Source organism: Bubalus kerabau, chromosome 6, assembly GCF_029407905.1.
Source record: "Bubalus kerabau isolate K-KA32 ecotype Philippines breed swamp buffalo chromosome 6, PCC_UOA_SB_1v2, whole genome shotgun sequence".
NCBI classification, from domain to species: domain Eukaryota; kingdom Metazoa; phylum Chordata; class Mammalia; order Artiodactyla; family Bovidae; genus Bubalus; species Bubalus kerabau.
In genome coordinates, this window is record NC_073629.1 from 33134658 (window position 1) to 33150215 (window position 15558).

The 15558-nt window shown below is 35.1% G+C and overlaps 1 protein-coding gene across 3 annotated transcripts in view; it reads right to left on the reverse strand.

The window, feature by feature from the left end:
• Positions 1-274: 274 nt before the first annotated feature.
• The window catches only part of CEPT1 (choline/ethanolamine phosphotransferase 1), a 35745-nt gene continuing 20461 nt past the window's right edge, over positions 275-15558 (reverse strand). For 2 of the 3 annotated variants that reach the window (XM_055584766.1, XM_055584768.1), the window contains exons 5-9: positions 10163-10247; positions 3071-3202; positions 2385-2543; positions 1765-1890; positions 275-1054 (exon numbers count right to left, since the gene is read on the reverse strand). In XM_055584766.1, the coding sequence (XP_055440741.1) occupies positions 935-1054; positions 1765-1890; positions 2385-2543; positions 3071-3202; positions 10163-10247 (622 nt within the window). In that variant the 3' untranslated portion in view covers positions 275-934. The remainder of the gene's footprint in view (positions 1055-1764; positions 1891-2384; positions 2544-3070; positions 3203-10162; positions 10248-15558) is intronic. The other variant, XM_055584767.1, reaches the window with a different exon arrangement.

The following is a 15558-nucleotide window of genomic DNA, read 5'->3' on the forward strand; positions in this document are numbered from 1 at the left end:
TTCACTTTTTAAAAAGGGAAAAGAAGACTTATAATCTCAAGGGTGACAACTATCTCAACAACAAAAAACCTTCCAAGAGGGAAAATGAACATAGCACTCCCATGTTTTAAGTTAATCAGTTTTATACAAAATAGAAAGGTCACAGGACACATGTTAATGATGTAGCTGACTTAATTTCCTTATTTACAAAGGAACAAAAATAAATTTTGCTTAAAAATTGAAAAAGCGACATTAAAATTTAGTTTTTCCACTGAATAAAACTGAGAAAAAAGACTGGCTTTCAGATCGTATGTTTATTTAAAAAAATAAAATGGATCGACAAAGTTACCACATTATTATGCATGCTAACAGGATTTCCCAAGCCCATGAGATATACCATATCTTGAGCAATAAAAAAATGACTTTCTCAACAATGTAAAGATAGGAAACTTTTCAATCCAAATTCAAAATCTTTATCAAGTTCCACCTCATAAGCTAGTAGGATATATCTGTGCCACAAGCTGAGCTCCTTGGTAAAGAAAGCTTGAGAAGATACTAAACAAGGATGTCACTAAAAAGATGATGATTTGTTAAAATTATAAAGCAACGAATTTTGGCCTGCAAATATTCTACATTAGAAATCTCCACCAGTGGGGATCTGCTCCCCATGACGATTTTACTCGGAATCCAGGATAATTACAAACACATGGTATTTTTTTCTTGCATGCTTTCTTGGGCCAACCCTGCATGACAACACGTACATTTACAGGATGGAACTTGAAATTCCCATTCTCACACAGGGATAGATAAGAAGTGTTATCAATAACAAAGAATAAAAGTTATACAACATTGATTATTATAAATTATTCTTGTTTTTAACCGCCCCATTCGCCTTAATATGTTCAGATTCTTTCCTGCAGAAAACATGAGCTTCCTATGTAACATCGTTACATCATTAATGATGATTAGAATGAGCTGTGGAGACCTTGATTCTGAAGACATGTATATGCAGGTGAGACGCAATCTGATTGCAAACACTGACACAGTAGCGAATCAAATCAAAGAAAGAGAAGACCTGGAAAATACAAAAAAAAAAAAAAAAAGAGAGAGAGATTATTAGATTCTCAGCACCTGCTCAGGCCATCCCTAAAGCTGGAGAGGCTTCTGACTTTCTCTTCTCCTGAAATTCATCTTCAATTCCATACAATTTAGTAACTCAATTTCCCCACAGATCTCCTTTATACCAAGGAGCAACAAACTCAGTGAATATTTTATGCTTTGTGGACCATACTTTGTCACACTGTTTAACTCTGCCTCTGAAGCATAAAAGCAACCACAGACAGACAAGACATAAATGACAGGCCATAACTATGTTTCAAGAAAACTTTATTTACAAAACATGGCCACTGGCCCATACAGTATAGTCTGCCAACTACTGAAATACGGAATTTATGAGCCAGGATGTAGGCAGGACTAATAAGAATACAAAAGAATGACTAAAGACGAAGTCACAAGGAACTCTCATGAAGTCCCATAAATGTTTTCTGGTATTCTAAATCATTACAATTAAAAAAAAATTTTTGGCCACACCCCATGGCATGTGGGATCTTAGTTCCCTGATCAGGGATAGAACCCAAGTTCCTCATTTTGGAAGGTGGAGTTTTAACCACTGGATAACCAGGGAAGTCCCTAAATCATTATATGATCTATGTCTCAGGACTGGCCCACTGAAACAAGAAACAAGCAGCCTCCAAATCATGAAATAGAACACGGTACAAAACTTACCAGGGCTATCCAAAGTACAATATATTCATCAATAAAGCTGTTAAAATACTGGTCCAGAAACAAAAGTGCTGGACCTATGAATGCTGTGTCATGTAAATGCATCTCACTTTTAGTCATGTGTGCCACCTATGAATAAAAGAGAATGAGTGATGTAGGCAGCCATTTTCATTTTACAGCAATTGTGAGCTACACAATAATCAGTATTGTGATCAAATATCATGTTTCAAGAATCCTTTAGCAGTATCTACTGAATGTTCAAAACTAAGATGACAACATAGAGTGGGTTTGAGAGCTATACAGTGAAGGTATGTACCATGACAACTAAATACCCCCCTAAAAGCTCTTCACAAGGAGCCTTAAGTGTACAGAATGAGAATGAAGAATAGAGACAAACTAAATAATCAAATTAACCTGTGGATAGAAGAGTTGCAGAGGTTTTAGGAACTTCTGTTAATCTCAAATTGTAACTTCATGTAAGAGTGAAAACAGCTCCTATGTTGATGTTAAGAGATTTTCACGGGAGGAGAGCAAACTCTAGAATTGCTTAACAAACTGTGAAATAAAAACTCTGGCCATAAAACCAAAATAAGAAGAAAGTTAAAAACAAAACTGGTGCTTACCACAAGCTTATTGGTGATTTTGGCAGATACAAAACCAAATGTCAATATATAAAGACAGGGATGCTTTTCGAAAAGCTGAACTGCTGATTTCTTATAGATCATTGCAGCTAATGTAATTACTGATCCAATATGGAGGAAAGGAGAAAGGACACTTGTTCCCTGTTTAGAGTAAAGAGAAGTGAGGAATTAGTGGTATTCTATACCGATCAGATACTGTATGGATCTGCTTGATGTAAGACAGAGCAACGCAAACTTCTAAGAACTCATGGTGTCTGAAAGCCAGCAATTTTATAACTGAATACCAGAACTGCTAGGGAAAAGTAGCAGTGTGGACTGGTTAGGCACAAACTGATTTTATGTAAAGAGGCCAGACATATTTTACAAAGCAGATTGCACTCTTTAAAAAAGATACACGTTTTTAAAAGTGTGTGTGTGAGTATATGTGCATGCACAAAAATATGCAAATATGAAAATATAAATCTTTACATGTGTAAATAAAACAAGTTTCAGACACTACTTTTTTCTTTAATGCTAAGTGCAAATTCTCAATTAAAAAGTGATTTTTAATTAATTCAAGTAACAACTCAAATGAAAAACAAAGCAATTACAAAACTAAGTCCAAGTATAGAGATTACAAAACTAACTTTGAGCACAGACAATCACTGGAAATCTTAAGAAATACTTACTGCTATTGTTGATCCATTTTTTCCAACACCACCTGTGAAGATTACACGGAAGTAATTTGTACAGGAAAATATGGTCCCTGCTACAGTACAAAGCGCAGGAAAAAGTTTCATTTGAATATTCAGCACTGGAATCTTCAATAGGTAGAGAGAGAGAGCAATTAATATATATATATATATATATACACACACACACATATACAGATTAAAATAACAAAACATTTATTTGATTCATATTCTGATATATTCTCCATTCCTTCTATACTTTGTAAATACTCAAACTGATGGAACTTTCCCTAGCCTTTCCATTATAAACAACATAACAAATCTCAACAAATGAGAGACTACATAAAAATTAATCTTACTTCTGATACAACTTAAAAAAAAGACTGATTCAACTTTATTAGTCTGTGTCATAGCTAAGTTCACCTAACACATCCCAGAAGTCTGGCAACACTGAATCAGGTTATCTTCCAGCCTTTTTATAAAAGAAGTGTGCTTTGCCTTTTTCTTTGTGCATTTTTTGAACTCTACTGATAAATCTGTAACTAGTTATTAATTGTTATGAGAAAAGCATAGAGTATAAAGGACTAGAAGTATGTGCAACAAGAATTAAAAAAATCTCCAAACTTGAGAATGGAAGACAAAGTTCTACTGAAAAGAGGTCCCAATTCCAAACTGTTGGGATATAAGATGCTAGCAAAAGCAGAGAGCAACTAAGAAATCATTCATATTCAAGAAGCTTCTGACAATCTCAAATTGTAGCTTCACATAAAAGTAAAAACAGCTCCCATATTGATGTCAAGAGGTTCTCACTGGAGGACAGAAAACTCAGGGACAGGAGGAAAAATATATGACACACACCCAAGCAGGTACAACTCTATAATTGTGTATCCAAAATTTTAACATACAAGTTTACTTTCCAGAAGTAAGTAATAAATTTTTGTAGTGTACTGAAAATATGAATCAATTTACCTAAAGTAAGGGCGGTGGGGGGGGGGGGGGGTGCTGAGTAGATTGAGATCATGTATCTAACCTTGCAAACACAATAACCTCATTTAAAACAAAACACACTTGTACTAAATCTTAAAAATCATTTAAAATTTCCTTTTTACACTTCTCTTTTTAGCTTTTTTCAAGTCTCCAATTTTGTCCAGTATGGAAGGAAAAGAAAGCAATAGTAAAATGATACATTCTATTAAGAGAAACAAAATGGCTCTAGGAGTAAGATCCCAAAAGCAATGGTTTTCCAACAGCAATCATTCCAAAAACAACGGATTAATAGGCAATGAGTTCTTACAATGAAGACATTTTAATCAGGGCTGTTTATACTTTTCAAGGCTGCCATCTGCCTATATTTTAAAAATCAAATAAAGAAATGTGACATTGCCCATTCTTTTTGTGTTTAAAACCCCATGAAGATTGACAGATACAAAATTAAACAGTTAGATACTCTGTTTCTTTAAAACTCTCAGGAACTCAGTTTATTTACACAACTCTAGGACCGCTTGCAAAACTGTAGTCTAAAAAAACAGGGGAAAATCAACTATTCAAATTTCAAGTTGTACTGTGGCAGTGTTTAATTTTCTAAAATGAAATACGTCAACTTAAAAAATTAAGCCCAGAACTTTATGGAGCACCTTAAATTGTCCCCTTCTTTCTCTAATTGATCTCCAAACCCTTACAGTCCAAATTCGAAGTTTGTTTTCAATAAAGGAGAAAATCAACACCACAGGGCGCTCTGAACTCCAAGAGATTTCTTCTTTTTTTTTTTTTCTTTGCTCTCATTCAGAAAACTAAAGATATCACAATCTAAATCTGATGCACCTGGCTGAAATTCAATACTCTGGCTAGTTCCCCTTTCCCTCCAGACAAAGGACCTGCCTGGCTAAGGAGGAAATACTACACTCTTTCAGATTTCAAAGGAAGCAAACCATTAATCCATTACAGGGGCATGCCTTTATTAGGGCCAGGGTACTAAATGAGTGCCAGTGACTTAGTGCCACAACTAAATGAGAGTGTAGCAGTAATTTGTGCCACAATTGAACTGAATAGCATCACAATTGTTTTTAAAATTTGGTGAAAATGGTTTAGGATCATGGAAGTTTTTGCTCTTTGAAAGAACAAACAGCAACATTAGAAAAGCCAGGCAAAGCTTGGACCACAAACCAAGCTACAGACTTAGGGGCAAAGAATCATAAACATTCTTAGGACCCTCTTCACTTGTGTCATATATGATAGCTATATACACCAAAACATTCACTCCTGAATGTAGGTTTATGCTTAAATTGATTTTTATATTCTCTAGAACCCTGCATATTGTAGGTGCTCAATATAAACTTGTCAAATAGATTAAGATGTCCTCCCTTTCTCTTACTCTCCATGTAGAACTTTTTTGAGATACTATGCAGACACATCTTGCCCCCTCATTAAGAAGGAAAAAGGAAGTTAGCTACAAGAAAATCTGAGGCAACGTGAAGGAAAATCTGAAGTCAAAGGAATCCCAAGTCCTACCACGTGATCCCTTAAAGATCAGCCCAACTGAAGCACCTATAAAAAGTACAAAAAGAGTTGTCACTTTCACCTCACTCAAGATCAAGGAGGGTGGACACAGTCTGTCTTTCTCAACCTTTCTCCTCCTGTCCTCATCTTCCTGGAATGTATTCAAGGTGATCAAAGTGCATCTACTTTATAGACACTGACAGAGAGCTGTATTAAAAACACCTTCATCTCAGGCCTACTCAGAGTGTCCTCAGTCTTTGAGGCTGGAAAGAATACAAACTCACCTGGGTCACAGTGTCTGCTCTATAGCTAGGGTGAAATCCTCAAGTTGTTGCTTAGTCTGGTTGTTGTTAAGTTGTGTCTGACTCTGCGACCCCACGGACTGTGGCCCAACAGGCTCCTCTGTCCATGGGATTCTCCAGGCAAGAATAGTGGAGTGGGTTGCCATTTCCTTCTCCAAAGGGTCTTCCCGACCCAGGGATCTAACCCCTGACTCCTGCTTGGTAGGCAAATTCTTTACCACTTACTTAGCCACCAGCGAAGCCCAAAATCCTTTGGACTCATGCCACAAATTATACAACCAAATAATACCTATCTAATGTAATTCATTTTCCAGAGATGAAAAAAATCTTAAGCTCTCAGGTTTACAGATTAAAACAGACACAGGTTTTGGTTGAATCGCTTGGATTAAAGCAAAATATAAGTTACTAATAAAATACTCTTATAGGCTTTGTAAATTTCAGCATAAAGTATAATTTTGAGATTACTTTCTTCCAAAGAATATGGATATGTCTGTTTGTAAGTTATCACCAACCTAGACAGCATTTTAAAAAGCAGAGACATTACTTTGCCAACAAAGGTCCATCTAGTCAAAGCTATGGTTTTTCCAGTAGTCATGTATGGCTGTGAGAGTTGGACTATAAAGAAAGCTGAGCGCCAAAGAATTGATGCTTTTGAACTGTGGTATTGGAGAAGACTCTTGAAAGTCCCTTGGACTGCAAAGAGATCCAACAAGTCCATCCTAAAGGAGATCGGTCCTGAGTGTTCATTGGAGGGACTAATGTTGAAGCTGAAACTCTAATACTTTGGCCACCTGATGCAAAGAGCTGACTCATTTGAAAAGAGCCTCATGCTGGGCAAGATTGAAAGGAGAATCTTTCAATTTTTCAATCTTTCAAAAGGAGGAGAAGGGGACTACAGAGGATGAGATGGTTGGATGGCATCACAGACTCAATGGAGATGAGTTTGAGTAAACTCCAGGAGTTGGTGATGGATTGGTGCGCTGTAGTCCGTGGGGCTGCAAAGAGTCGGACACGACTGAGCGACTGAACTGAATGTCTGATTTACTTAAGTATAAAGGCACTCCTGAAGTCTTGCAGTTTAACAGTAAGATACCTAATGAATTCTGAAACTTCACCTGTAATGTTTGTGTGTATGCTCAGTCATGTCCGACTCTTTGTGACCCCATGGACTGTGGACCGCCAGATTCCTCTGTCCATGGCAATTTTCCAGGCAAGAATACTGAAGTGTGTTGCCATTTCCTCCTTTGGGGGAAATCTTCCTGACCCAGGGATCGAACCTCTATCTCTGTGTCTCCTGCATTGGTAGGTGGATTCTTTACCAACTGTGCCACCTGGGAAGCTCTTCTCCTGTAAAGCTCCTCATCTGTAATAACACCCACAATTTGCTTAAACTGGATTCGAAAAGGTGTCTCCTGTTTTAACACACATTTATTTAACACACATCAACTGCTACTTAAAGAATCGACTGTCAGTGAAAGTAAACAGCAGGGGATTTTATGTGGATCCCTTCCAAAGTAATATTCCTTTTTTCAAGAGTGATATATATGATAGAAGATAGTTCCAAGACATCCCAAAAGGATATATTCTTTTGGAGAAGCAATACACACAAAAAATGTCTTGTTTCTTGCAATGTATAAACTATGTAGTAAGTTTTGTGCATGAGAATAATTTCTTTTCTTAAAACACGGGGGGAAAGAGACAAACACACACACACAAATCCTAACCAACCTAAACAAACAAAAACTAACTACAACCTCTGGTAAAACAAACAAAATCTCTTTGAAGGAAAAAAAAAAGCAAAAAGTAGGTGATCAATAAGCAGTAGATGGAAATCACTTACCTTTGCAAAACAGCTGATCTTCTAAAAATCAGCTTTAAGAAGACATTTACACCGTTTTTATTTGTTTTCACCATAAAGCTGCTTTCTTAAATATCAGTAAAAGTCTTTAAATGAGGATTTGGAAGGCAATTTCCATTTTATGTCCTCAGGCTCAAAAGAGACAAAAAATTCATTCCTGGGCCCTAAATAAATATCTCCTCTCCATTTTGGCACACAAATAGAGCACTGGAAGTATAGTCTTTCCTGAACTAAGACAATGCATTTCAAAACACCTTATTCAGCCATGAGCTCATGGGGTCATGTATAAAGAAAAAAGAAACAGAGTGCTTGAAGTCAATTATGGGAATCTGTACTGAAAACTGCTCAAAGAACACAAATATTTCTCTAAGCCTCTGAATATCACCAGAGAGGGCAAGTCCTTTCCTTTTAGTTTAATGATGGTAACAGTAGAACCAATGATACTAATAATAAGACATGGGTCTGGGAATCTGTTTCCTTATTGCAATCTAACCTCACTAATCCTGGAATTGAATTGCTGGGTCTGGGACCTCCAATTCAGTCTTGGGTCTGAGAGTTCCTCAGATTACTTCTTTAAACATATAATAAAAAATAATGATTGTATATATCTTGTCAATAAAGACAGGACAAAATATTTGATCCTTTTAAAGAAAAATAATTTCTGTTATGCACATGTACAGATTCTGTGTATAAATCTTAACAAAGGGAACATGTTTACTTGAAGCAAATTTACTGCCAGGCATCACCTAAAAATTAAGGATATGTGTACAGCCTGTGTGAATGAATACACAACTACACCGACAACAATGCTTCCCGTACTTTCATGCTGATATGGATAATTAGGTGTATATACCTGACGTTGACTTGTTTCTAGACAATTAAGCCAGAAATTCTATTTTTTGCTATTGATATGTTGAAACACTACAAGGAATTTATATGTGTATAAGAGATGCAAAGTAATTTTGGAGGGGGAGATATTTTGGTATAAAACACAAAGCCTATGAAAAAAATAATATCATCAAGAGATAAAAAAAAATAAGTGAGAGGCAAGCTTTAGGCTTTATAAAATAGTTTCAGGAGAAGACTACTTTTTCTTTCCTTCTACAGCCAAACTGTTTAAAACTATTACCTATTTAATATTTTTATAGCTACTTATAACTGTTTAACTATTTAATTAGCCTATGAGAGAGCAAAAGAAATAACATTATAGTGAAATCCAAGATCTACAGAGAGATACATAAATATAGGACATGTTTATATATCTATAGATCTTGGATTTCACTAGAAACAGTACTGGCATTTGAGACTAATGTGTAAAAAAGATGTGACTTTGAATGATACTATGCATGAACGGTTTCAGAATTTTCCTGGTTGACTAACGATTATTTTTATTCCTTCATTTCCCTCCTCACAAGGCTATCCTGTCAACAAAAGGCATTACGCATTTCTGGCAATAAATACTTAAGGAAACATGTTAATTATACTTCCTTGAGTATCAAATTCACCATCATTAAATGAGTTAGGTAAAGGGAAAATTTTGCTCAGTAAATTTCCCTTATACTTAAATATTAATCTGACTTTTAAGAACTGTGTTTGTTTAGGAGTAGGAAAAATTCCAATTGTAAGAGCAGCCACAACTTCTCTTGAGGGCTTATCATTTGATGGACTGTTCCTGAGTGCTTTACACATACTCATTTAATCCACAAAATAACCTTATCAGACAGGTACTATTATTGTCCTCATTTTATAAGAGGAGAAAACTAAGCCACAGAAAGTTGAATAACAGATCAAGTTCGCTTAGTAGGCAGTGAAGCCAGTACCAAACTCAGGCAGTCTGGTTCCTTAGCCTGTGTTCTTGACCCCCCTGTATTATATATATGTTATATTCTTTCTCCAGAAGTCTGTGGAAAGAACTTGTGTTTCTTGGGGATGACTATATTTCAGGTCAGGTTGAAAATCAGGGTCTCAGCTTGTTGAAACAATCCTATAGCATTGATTTCAATAAGCATTTATTCTGTTCTGTGGTCAGAATTAATTTACTACCAAATTTCATTATTCAGCTTTAAGCATATAATGGAGAAACTAGTAGACTCATGTAGTTCAGCAAGAGAATAAAAGATCTGATTTAGTCTTATCGTTGGTTACCTTGATACACTACCTGCTGTTCCCTCACTTATACAATGGGATAACAAATAATAATTCTAAAGCCTTTAAAAATACCCTTGAAATGGACCTACTGAACCATATAACTCCAAATAGTAAAATTCACTATGCCCTAAAGAGAAGTTTGTGTCCTAACGTTGCTGTGACTTTTTGTTTCCAGAGAGAACAAAATAATTTAACATATCACCTTTTAACTGGATTATACTGGATTAGAAAAACACAAGCAAAAGACAACATGCATTACGTGGGATACACAATGTGAAGAGTTACCATAGATTGCCAAAAAGGTGGTCCTCCAATCACTGCCAGCAAATGCATGATTATTATGAAGATTTGCACTTCAGTCACATCAATTCTGATTAGGTACAAAAAGCCAAAAAAGCAGAATTACTCAAAACAATTTCAAGTTAATTACTTGCAAGCTTAGCAGCATTCCTCTATCATGCACAATAGAAAAAAAATCTCAAATATTGAGGAAAGGGGAAAAGGAGATGTCAAAAATTTGTTATGAGCAAAATCAAATAAAATCCAGGGCATTTTCATTTAATCAATTTCACAGAGCAATAAAAACCCCTCCTTTCTAAAGAAAATTTCTGAAGTTGGGTTGTAACTATAGCTTAACCTTTCTCACCAAAAAAAAAAAAAAAGAAAGAAAAAGAAAAAAATAAGTGTGTGTATTAAATTTTGAATGTCAAGCAGAGGACTACACTGCACTGGTATATGAGATCTTGAAATAAGTGCTTTGCAGTATCAAATGGAAGAAATGGTGAGCTTTTACTAAAGTAACATAAATCACAGATGCAAAACTTACTGCCCTTTATATTCATTTAATGCCTTCCATGGTATGGGTGTGGAAAAAAAATTCACCCAATTTTCAAATTCTTATGCTTATTAGGTCAATTACTCTAAGACATCCAGAAAGAAGATACTGAAAGCAGTCAAGAATTAGCTTTGAGGTTGCTGAAAATGATCTTTACAGTCAAGAAGAGACAAACCTGGTACAAAAACAGGGCAGTAGAAATTAGAAGCCTGAGAGTCTGAAAAAAGAATACGGGCAAAAAGACTGAGAAGTAAAGCATAAACTGGTGTTCCTTTCCCTCTATAAACTAGCACTTTATATAATCTTGAGACTGTCCTTCTCAGGTTATTGGGTCCAAATGCCTTTCAGTTTCGATGATTTACCCTATGGTATGCTCACACAAAATGTTTGTACAAGGTTATTTATTACAGCATTATTTATGGTAGCAAAGCTTTAAAAATATCCCTCAATGAGGGAATAGTTATAGAAAGTATGGTATTGCACTTCCATACAATGGACTATTAGGTAGTCTTTTAAAAAAAGAATGGGACAGCTCTATCTGGTGATATGGAAAAATATCAGTTATATTAGGTGAAAAAAAAAAGTTGCAGAAAATGGTATATGCTACGTTTTGTGTAAAAAAAGAAAAATAATATTCCATTTTAATTTTTGCCAATAATTACATAACAAATTTCTGGAAGGATACATTACAAACTAAGAACAGTGGGTACCTACTGGAGAGGGCAGTGTGAGAACTGGACAGCTGGGAAATGCGGATGAGAAGAAACTATTCACTGCATAACTTTTTTATAATGTTAGTTTTTAAACAAAGTGAATAATTTATCTTTTAAGATAAACTAAAAAAATAAAATAAAATCAGTCTAAGAAAGTGGATAGCAACAACAGCAAGGGGGTTCAAATTCTAGAGCAAAACAGAGTCCCCATTTCTAAAATTGATACTTCAAGCAGACTATCTATAATGTGAGCTTAAGAAATATGAGTTTTATGCTCATAAACAACTAGACTGAAGCCAGTCTCTCACAACTGAAGAAACTGATCTTTGATTGCTCAAGAATGTTTTTTAAACAGAAGCGCATTAAGCTGCAAACACATAGTGATGTAGTTATCTTGATACACACATATATTGGAAAGAAAAATGGACTGAATTAGGCTAAAAAGAATCTGTAGAGCTGACCTGGTGAGTGATGTTGCCAATAAGGGGAATTACACTCAGTAGCAGACTCAGGAGACTAAGCAGGTGTCAAAGATGATCGACTTTGTCTTGGGTGGAGGAGGGTAGACATCTTACAACATTTTGCTGGATATATGAAGTAACCTTCTGGGAGGGGAAGGGCCAGAAGTATAGAATTACAAAATAAAAATGGAGGGAACCTCATGCAATTAATCTATGTACCTTGGATGAATGTAAGAGATTAGGAAACATGAATGATCTTTACAAAGCCCCAAATTGGGATTCCTAGGGAGATTTTAATGGATTTTATAGCCTGTTTGGAAACTCTGAAGACAGAATTTTGTAAACAATTCAGATAATATCACTGAATTTAGATCAACAATGTCTTAATGTTAGGAAGGAGAGTCAAGGAAAACTTACTTACCAGTTGGTAATTAGTTAAGAATATTTTTTTCCCATGTGATTATATGATTTAGAGGAATACTCTGTACTCCCTCCTACTCTCAATCATGAGAACTGCCTATTACCACTCCTGGATGTGTGGCTCTAATCATTCTAATGATTATCAGTCTAATCACCGACTGTTAATGAAAAAGAGTGCAGTGTAAGGCTATCCCCAAAGACAGAAAAAGCAAGCTAAGAGGGACACGGGGCAGAAACAATTAACAGTGAACAAGAATTAATAATTCTGTTTAGAAGAGAATTGGTTACCTGACAGTCTATTTTTTCATCCTCCACTAAGAAGTCTCTCAGTATGGGCTGAATTTACTGTGACACATATTAGGAGGGGGCTCATCTTATGTTTTTTTGGCTATACAGAAAAGACATAATTATCTAGAGGGAAAATTCTATATAAAGGCAGGAATTTGGCATTTCTATAGCCACTTGCTTATAATTTTTTCTTCAAAATGACAACATGGGTGATAATATTTTCAAGTGCTGGAACTATTTCTCTAAAACAAAAGCAAACAAACAAACAAAAAAATCAATCTCCACAACTACAGCAAAAAATAAACCCTTCAGAGTACAAGGGCTATGGAGTAGAAAACCACCTAAAACACCACAGTGATTTTTTTAAAAGACCTGGGAAAACCAATCTCATTATCTGTAGGATTAGAGTCCCACAGCCTAAGAGTTTCAGACAGGGGGGAACTAGATGATAATAAATACAATTTTCTATAACCATGAAAGTATTTAAATATCTTGACTGGTATTGGTTAATAATTTCTTACTTCTACTTTATTTTAGAATAGGTTTTGTCAAAGAACAAAAGAAAACTCCCCAAATGCTGTGGATAAATCTATGAGTGCTCTGGTCAGAACACAAAAAATTACTACAACAAGCCAACAACAAACAATATTCTGGTGGTTGTCACAGAAGAAAGATGGAAAAAAGGCAAACTGGTTGTGGAGACAGCTCTCTCATTTTTCTGATTGGGAGGCTGCAAGTGTGGCAGTCCTGAGTAAAAATAACCTTAGAGACTTATAGCAAATCCCTTGGTCCATCACTCCTTACAGCATCCTAGTGATCTACTGATTAAGAGGTAAAGATATGAGGGTGTCCTAAATAAATAGGAGTAATTTAAACTTCTGAACAGGAAATAGAAATTTTCTAGTTGGAGTGATGATCTCAGGGAGCCTTCATCACCATAGAAAGGCAGCTTAGAAAGTTCCCTGATCAGGACAATTACTACATGAGAAGTACAGCTTTTAAAAAAAGTGATTAAGGGATATAACAACTCCGAATCATTTAAGCTACCTAATTGTAAAGAAAATTTCTATTCTGAATGTTTCATTTTATGCATTTGGTTTGAATTCCAACAAGACTCAGCATTAACTGAGGGATGTGAAGGGGTTTAACTGACATTCTGTGAACACTAATAAGCATGTCAATCATTATTTCCTAGAATTTTTAATATCAGAAATAAGACAATTTAATCTAGTTTTTTTCTACATATGACATGTGTATTACAAAGATGTACTTGCAGTTAATTTGGAAGTTAATTTTTCTGTTAAACTACATATAATAAATATGATTTTTTTAACTGGGTTGGCTACTAGCTTAGTTAACAGAGAATGTGCACTAGGGTTAAATTCACAATGTCACAGAAATTCTGATTTGTATAATCTGACTTGTCAGTTGTTATTTTAAAAGAAGTATTCTTCTTAGAAGTCACTGAAGCGGGCTGGAGTCCTAGTTAAGGATTAGATTGTTATTAATCACAGACTTGCAATTATTTGTAAATGAATCTGATGTTCTAGGGAATTTATACATAAGCAGAATTGGATGGCATCATTAACAATGGACATAAGTTTGCGCAAACTTCGGGAGATGGTGAAGGACAGGGAAGCCTAGTGTGCTGCAGTCCATGGGGTTGCAAAGAGTCAGATTCAACTTAGTGGCTGTATTGGTATTAGTAGACTGAAGACTGACCTAAAAATTCAACATACTGCCTTCCAATTCTACCCTTGATAATGGGCAAACTGGGCATGACAAACTTAATGTTAATAACATTAAACATATAGCTAAGAGACAACTAAGAGTATTTTAAAGTCAAGTGTTATATATCTGAGAAAACTAAAACAAAACAATCCATTCAGTGACTTTGAATAAGAGAAAAATAGGCAAAGGCTAGAACAGAACAAGTCCTCTAAGAGGAATGAAAGTTTAGGTCTCAAATTTAAGGGGCAGCCTATCCTTATCACCTTTGGAAATAGAAAAATTAGAAGAGAGGACTCTTATCTCATTTAGTAATAATCTCAGAGTTAAATAAAGAGGTCATAGACATAGTCTTCCTCTCAAAATAGCAATATCAATTTTGGAAGAAACCTAGAAATTAGTGGGAGTTATTAACACAGGCCTTATAATGAAAATGAACACTTACTATATATGATAAGCACCGTAGTCAGCACACAGCATTTTTTTAGTTTTTTAACCTTCACAACTATCCTGGGAGGTAGGAAATATTACCACCATTTATAGATGAGGAAATCTGGTCAGATACGGTAAGTAACTTTTGCAAGGTTATAGAATGATAAGTGGAAGAGTCTTGAAAGAAATTAATATTGTTCCTCCACAGTGCTGAAACTCTTCTAATTTTCAGTCTACTAACCATATGGGACAAACATTTGACATATGCTTTTAACTTGCTATCATTAAGATGTCTGTATGTTTTAGCATGACACTTCTCATATTCTAACACAATTTACCCTAAAATGGCAGAATACAACAGGCAACGGCTAACACAGGTTTAGATACTAATAAATTGAAATAAGTTGGAAATAAATTAGAAAGAACAACTCTTTCTGAAGCTTAGAACGTCCTCTGAACTTTGTAAAGAAAAAAGAAAGTACATCTGACAATTTCATTTCTATGATCAAATCAGTTATAGCAACACACATTAAAAGCAAAGGAAAATCTATGCAAGTTAGCAATTGATAAAAGTAAAGACAATATATCTGGAGAAAAAAATGTATTTCCAAAACATTTTTCATGATGGTAAAATTAAAATACATTTTAAAAAACATTTTAATAGGAAGCACTCTATAAACAGAAGGTACTTTGTTATAGACAGACAAGGTGAAGGTAAAAGAGTCAATATCTTGACTATTAATTTAATTAAGAACACTAGTGGAAAAACCTTTGGTAAGTTTAATATTAATAAATGAGCTATCA